This window comes from Acyrthosiphon pisum, chromosome A1 (genome assembly GCF_005508785.2).
Source record: "Acyrthosiphon pisum isolate AL4f chromosome A1, pea_aphid_22Mar2018_4r6ur, whole genome shotgun sequence".
In the NCBI taxonomy this organism is placed as follows: Eukaryota; Metazoa; Arthropoda; class Insecta; order Hemiptera; family Aphididae; genus Acyrthosiphon; species Acyrthosiphon pisum.
Genome location: NC_042494.1, coordinates 114,387,970 through 114,395,863, shown reverse-complemented (window position 1 = coordinate 114,395,863; position 7,894 = coordinate 114,387,970). Strand labels below are relative to the sequence as shown.

Genomic DNA, 7,894 nt, shown 5'->3' with positions numbered 1-7,894 from the left:
TTGATAATTGATAGTTGGTTTTTACTAAACGGCTGGTCGGAGAGGTGTTGAATATCATTTATGTTTTGCATGTGTCGTGTGTGGTGTATGAGGGAGCGTAAGTATATGCCTAATGTGTATATATGTATAATGTATATGTATATTGGATCACCCCACACTCAGTACGGTCCACCATTTATTAGTTATCCGGTGTTTTTATTTAAGTCTAAATATTACATATTACAATTGCACCCCCTGATGAAATTTTTAGTTACACCCACAAATGTATAGTAGTGAGTGTTGTACTTGTCCCATCTAACAAATGGATAACATAGCAACTAGCAAAACATTTAGAAATCACTCATATGAATTATGAGATAAAAGTTCAGTGCCACCTTAACACTCAAAAACACTTCAAATACTGAACATTAAGAGGTACCGTAATCAGGGGCGATCCTAGAGTTAATTTTTAGGGGGGTTTGAGGTGAATGTTGCCGACTTTCAAGGATTAATCTGCCGACTGTATACTCAATGACTAATGTTATAATAATTATACTTCCCGAAGTAGGTAATATTTAGGAATCAAATAGTTATTAAATTTCGTATTTTTTTTCTATTTACCTATTAATTTTAATGCTGACCTAGAAACAAATTTGATTCATATTCTACTGAATCAAAAAATACTATTTGTATTTATCATATTTTAGGGTTTTTATTTTAAATGCATATAATGATAATATGTAACTTACAGTATAGATATCTGTGCATTAAACGGAACAAAACAAACCATTGTGCACAATCACGATGTAGAGAAGATAATATCTTCACGCACACCTAACCTAACGTAACCTTGTTGTAATGTTGTGTATATCTATCATCCATGTCACACTGTCACAGACTTTTATACTACACTATAATATAGAAATTTGTTATATAGGTTACTGGGCACAACAAAACGTAACATAAATTTAAATTTAAAACACACATATTATATAAATAATCATGCTTCATGAGAAAATGGTTTGTCATGAAGATAATTAATATGTTATCGGTGTTTAAACATGACGGCGTGGAACTCAAATTGTTTTGTGATTTGTGACTGAGGACGTTACATTGTGTAACTTAAACGGACATTAATTTTGTCTTAAAGGTGCGTAACATACCAAATTTTACGCTCAGCAGATCGCGTTTAGCTCCGTTTGTTTAAAAATTAAAGTGAATTGATCTCTTATAAAATTTAAAGGTAAGATTATTATCTATGGAATATCAAGGCTTTTTATAATATTTTAATTTTAAAGCGAGCTATACATATTTTAATACCTATGCACAAACAATTTACAATTTTAAAATACTCATAACGCGCTTTAAAATTAAAATATAATTAAAAGTCTACGATATTGCTTAGATAATAATCTTATCTTTAAATTTTATAAGAGGTCAATTTACTCTAATTGTTAAACTAAAAGAGCTAAACGCGATCAGCTGACCGTACAATTTGCCATGTTATGCACTTGTAAGAAGGAGACAAAAAATGTCGGTGTTACGTCCTTTTAACTTCGAAAAGCTATAATAATATATTTAATATTATCAAAATTATCTTGATAAGATCGGCTAGCGTGTTTTCTATACAGAAAATACAAGAAAACATGAAACTCACTGTGTAATTTAAAACTTTAAGGCTTTTGCATTAATATAGAAAATAAATGCAAATCGTGGTTCTCTTGCAGATCGCGGTTCTCTTGAAATCACAGTTCTCTCCCCGGTCCTCGGTAATACGAAAAAAAAAAATATAGAAAATTAAACATTGGTGAATTACTGTATTATTATGGTAATCGAAAAAAAGTAACTCTAATAGTCTCTAAATACTAACGTGATTTGCTGAGCATAACATTTTTCGTTTTTTTAAATAAGTATTTTTTTTTTTTTTTATATAATATCTAAAATGACTTGAATATTTATACATATATTATATTACTGTGAAATTGTTTTTGTTGACACATAGTACCTAAGGCTATATTATTTTCCGTTTCCACTTCATGAAATGGACAACTTTTCATGAATATATCGATTTCTTATACGAGTAGTTATACTGTTTCCGATCAGAAATCAAAACTATATTATAATAAATAAACATTAAAATATTAAATATGTTTTACTATTCAAATTTAAAAGTATCCAACTGATACTTTAATTTTACAGTAAAATCTAGACAAGTTTGTTACTCGGAGTCATCAAAATTACCTCCTACTAATATTATAAATAAATGTAGTGTTATTACATTTTCTATTCTAAATAATGTTAATACTTCTAAATTATAATTATAAAATTGATAATTGTAGTATATTATATATTAATAGGTACTTTAGTAAAAAAACTTTTGATGTCATCCCAGGGAACACGGTTATCGCGTTAGCCGTGAGGTACCTACTTAATAATTAAAAACGGACTGACACTCAAGGTCCATGGGTGTAATGTTTAATTTTTAAACATTTATTTTAAGTGCAGAATAAAAATTATTATCATATATATCTACTGAACGATTTTGTGTACGACATACGTATGACTATTAATTATGAATATTAAACTAAACTTGAAATTCATTTTTCATAAACGATAAACATATTATATAACATTTGGACTTTGGACAACATTGCAATATATTTTCAACATATTAAAATAAGACAGTTATAAATTTTTTATCAACTTAGGACGTAAAAAAGTATTATCTTTGATATAGGAAATTAATTTAATAAAAAAATGTTGCTATCGTTTATTTGTTCAATCAAGTTAGGTCATCTCTATATAAATAAACAAAAATATTGAATTATGTTAAAAATATGTACTTGATAATATTTTTTTTATCTCAATATGTATAAATATTGTATAGACCAAGGATTCCTAACATTTTTTTTTTTTATTTGACAACACATTTGGTTCTTTTATATTAGAATTTTACGTCATTAACATAAAAATAAATAAATATATATTTTTTATTAGAGATGATATAAGACCACTTAAGATTAAAATGAATATATATTTTAACAATTTTAATTTTAATGACTAAAAATGTAGGTATGTACCTAGGTGTTTATAAGTTTAATTAAATTATTCAATTAGAAATATAAACTTATTACAAAGTAACGTATTTGGTACCTGAAGCTAAATAATTAAAGCTAACTTAAATAACCAATAACCAAAATTTCCTATATAAATCAAATTACCTATATTATGCAAATATGCAATATATATAATAGGTACATATAAAAATAATATTTTTAAAATATAACAAGTACACGGCACATCCGAAGAACAATTATTATGTTCCATTGCATATTAATATTAATGTAATTAAACTTATGATATAATGTGACCTTTATAAATCTGTTGTAGCCAATGGCCCTAGATACCAAGGCTTTAATAAAAAAATAATACAGTCCTTGGGAATCCATGGTAGGCAATAGGGATACCTATAGGATTAGATAAATAAAATATCTATATTATTTTTGATATTTATAATCGATTTCATTGGTGTGATACTGTGATATCATTCAGTATGTTATGCACGGTGTTTTCGTGTCTATTTAGAAATTAATTTATGATTCTAATGTTATTAAAGTGGTTAATATGTTCATTGTTCATAATATAACAATAATTATTAAAATAAAATGTTGAATGTAATATAGGTAACATAATAAATCTCAACTCTATTGCGTAGATTGTAAATTTTATAATATCAACTATCAAGTAAGTAACTCGCTGTATAAACCATACATATACATATACTATACATATATTATTAGCTGCTAAACTCATACATTTTAATAATTACTGTGGTACCTACTTAATTACTGTGTAATTTTATTGTACCTATATATTGGTAGAATTACCTACAAATTACCCGTATCAGTACATTTTTTTATTCTTAAATTTAAACGACCAATTTTATTACAATATATTATAAGAATTTGTCAGTAATAATAAAGTTAAAATTATTTTTCAAAACATATTTACTATGATCATCACTACCTTAACATTTCAGTTCAGCCACTGGGCTATCGCATTTTCCCATTTTCCTATACCTATAGAAAATACAGGAAAACACGAATGACCACTGTGTAATTTTACACTACACAAGATTGTAGTATTTTGCATTAAAATAGAAAATAAATCATTGGTATATTAGTTTAGCTGAAGCACTTTGTATTTTTTAATTTAATTATTTCATAACCACCGTGGAGTAAAAAAGTTATTGATTTTTATTCTGCAATTTAATTTAAATTGTATGTAATTCGTCAAAAATGTATCGAATATTATAAATTTATACAAAATTGATCTCTTTTATAAGCAGAATTTAACTTAGCCTCTATAAGCTGAAATAAAACATAAAAATAATAATTAACTACCTACTTACTAATCATATGTATCTATTCATCTATTCATGCACTATTCATCAACTTATATAATATGATTTAGACCCTATTTTTTATAAAAATTCGTAGTGCATATTTTTTTATGTACAATGATATGATCCCTCTCTGCACAACTTCTATATCATTATAATATTTTGAAATCATATTACTCATTACTGTTTGGTGACTATGGCAAGTGGCAAGTGGCATACTTAGAGTATGTTGTATATGTTAGAAAATTAAAAATGTTAGGAAATGGAGTTTCCAATATGACAACACTTTTGCCGTATGGATAATTTCAAATAATTTGTGAATTAAATATATTTACTATCTTCGTTTCTTTTAGAGTACGGGGAGCATACAGTTATGACAGCATTCATTAAGATATTGATTATTACATTTTATTGTGGCGTTGCTACGTTGTATTTTAAACCAGTAGAAGGTGAACGAATTTTGGCTATTGGTGCAATAGCTGGAAAGAGTCATTGGAACTTTATGGAAGGAATACTCCGTGCATTAACAGACCACGGTCATCAAGTAACAGTTTTGACACCATTTACTACTGGTGACCGAGAAAATTACACAGAGGTAGATTTATCTAAAGAAATTAGAACATTGGTACGGTTGGACATTGACTTGGTGCATAAAGAATTTACTGCGTATTTCGATTTAATTAATTTTGTTAATGGTTATAGTCGAAGCGTTTGTAAGATATTAGGCGAAAATAATTTCATTAAGAACATATTAACTAAATCAAAATTAAATTTTGATGTCATCATCATAGAGTTAATGGCATCGGAATGCGGTTCATATTTATCTGCAAAATTTGACATACCATTAATATACGTCACACCACCACCTTTAATATCATACATAGAACGTACTATCTTAGGGCATTATCCAAACCCAGCTGTTGTGTCACATGTATTGGCTGATCACAGCGTTCCAAGAACAATGATTGAACGATTTACAAACACTATGTTGTTGTTTTCTACAACATTTTTGCTTCAGTACAAAATTTGGTTGGCAAGAATAGTCGATAAAGAGCCTTTTGATCTGATCGAACCCATTAAGCCCTCCATAATATTTAGTAACGCACATTTTATTACCGATGCCCCAAGACCTATTCTACCAAGTGTCATTCAAGTTGGTGGTATACATCTCAGTCCACCAAAAAAAATACCTGACGTGAGTAATTTTTTTATCTGTAAAAGCTTAATTGCGATAATATATAATGTAGTGGACATCACGTTCGCATGATGTGTTATCCTATCTTATAAATGGACAAAATAGCAAATTTGCAATCAGTATTTCTTATTTGGTATAATGAGCGTTAATATTGGAGTTAATTGACCTATTATAAAACTCAATGATAAGAATATCATGTGTGTTCTATAGTAAGGATACAAAAAGATAATACATAAATTGTAATTTTAATGATTTACCTAATAATAATAATAATAATAATAAATAATAGTTTTTTTCTAGACAAGATGATAAATAATTAATTTATCTAGGTAATACACAACATTGGAAAGTAGGTAGGTTTAAAATATAAAATTGATGAACAATTTAATTATGGAAGCTCAATGTCCCAGTGTTAAAAATATTGATATCTAGTTAGATATTTTATATTCATTAAATATTATATAAACAGTTAACACTAAAGTGGGGCGGAGTTGCCGAGTGGACTAAGGCATCGGTTGCGACGCGTACCGACGCCGGTTCAAAACCTCGGCCGCGGGTGGCATTTTTCTTCGGGCAAGTCACGGTGTCCGGAGAAGAAGTGCCGCCTTCCCAACCCGAGCATGGCAGATACCTACGGGTGCCCACTAAAAAATCTGCCAAACTGTGAAAAACGTGTTTAAACCTACAGTACTATCCCACACAGTTAAAAATCACCCAATGGCCTAAGTTGCCGCGGGTTAATTAATAAAAAAAAAGTTAACACTAAAACACTTGATATATTAATTATTATTTATACAGGATATTTCAGAATTCATCGAAAACTCGCCAAATGGAGTCATTGTTTTCACATTAGGTTCTGTCGTGGCAGTATCTTCAATACCAGAAAATATTAGAAATGCTATTATAAAAGTATTGAGTCAGGTTCCTCAGAGAGTGCTGTTAAAATATGAAGATGAAATGATGAACATACCAGAGAATATTATGATAAAGAAATGGTTTCCTCAACGAGATGTACTTTGTAAGATTCGGTAAAATATTGATAAATAAAAAAAAACTTAGGTTTGTGGTTTCTCTAGAGTGGGTAGCGAGTGGATCACATGGATGTGTTAACTTTAAATTTAATGATATATTATTGTGTAAAAAAAATGATACGTCGATACAATTACATATTATAATATGTTGTTATAAACAGTGGTGGTCAAATGATTTTATAATACCTATATATATATTTATGGTAATACCAAAAATTTCAAGTATCTATATTTTTTAGTTTTTGAGAAATAGTAAAATAAAAAAAAATTATTTTATCGAAAAACTGGTTTTGCGTAAAAATTCACGTTTTTCCCTAATTTTTCCCGTTTTTCCCCCCCCCCAAAAGTACCAATTATATTCACGTTGTTACCTGAAACTGAAGTTGAAAATTTTTGAAAACACTTTTACTGCCCCAAAACGTGATGATAAACTAAAAAAAAACACACATCACTGTAAAATCAATACATTTATCACTCCGTTCAGAATCTTAAAAAATATATAGACATATTCTGTGAAAATACCATAGTTGATCATTATGTTATTAAAAAAAGATTTAATATATTATACTGCAATATACATAATATTATACTCATAGCAGTGCCGTCTTAACTACCAATAACGCCCTAGGGCAACAATATTTGACGCCCCTCTCCCTCTCACAAAAAAATATTGACATCACATTTTTAATTAACCTCTTACCTTAAATATGTTTCATACTTATTCATTAAAGGTTCCTGCTATTTTTTTTATTATTATTATTGTAATATTATTTATATAAATGTATTTAATTTTTTTTTATGATTTTTTGAAGTTGACACTGATTTCATTAATCTGAGTACATTATAGAATGAAATATATCACTATTTACACATAAAAGTACATAACAGTACAGTATATCCAAATTATAAAAAATATTTTTATTCATAAAGTACCTACATATAATTATGAGTTATATGTATAAAACTTATTTGGGTTATAAAAAGGATTTTTTTTTTATTAATTTACTGTATTAGACTTAAATAATAATATCAGTTCAAGTTTAGATATTCAGGGTGTTTCTGAAATGGATGAGGAAACTAGTATAGACGTGCTCAGTGTGATGACCCAATGATGATATATTTGAAATATTTTTTCTACCTTCAAAATCTGGGTTTTTTAAAATTATTTTTAGAACATTATCTTAAATGTAAAAATAAATACTCAATTTGTATTTTTTTGTAAAATTCTCATACGAATCGAGGTGTCACATCATTTTAAGCTTGTCGCACGTTTTTCCCGCTCGAATC

General features: G+C 27.9%; 2 protein-coding genes across 2 annotated transcripts in view; one reads left to right on the top strand and one right to left on the bottom strand.

Moving 5' to 3' along the window:
- LOC100169601 (UDP-glucuronosyltransferase 2B17) overlaps positions 1–6,996 on the bottom strand; it is a 14,239-nt gene extending 7,243 nt beyond the window's left edge. The window contains exon 1 of the mRNA XM_016807822.2: positions 6,979–6,996. The gene's annotated coding sequence lies outside the window, so the exon portion shown is untranslated. The remainder of the gene's footprint in view (positions 1–6,978) is intronic.
- Positions 3,523–7,894, top strand: part of LOC100167543 (UDP-glucuronosyltransferase 2B15) — a 7,206-nt gene continuing 2,834 nt past the window's right edge. Inside the window, exons 1-3 of the mRNA XM_001943802.5 lie at positions 3,523–3,723; positions 4,735–5,576; positions 6,375–6,594. Of these exons, the coding sequence (XP_001943837.2) occupies positions 4,755–5,576; positions 6,375–6,594 (1,042 nt within the window). The 5' untranslated portion in view covers positions 3,523–3,723; positions 4,735–4,754. The remainder of the gene's footprint in view (positions 3,724–4,734; positions 5,577–6,374; positions 6,595–7,894) is intronic.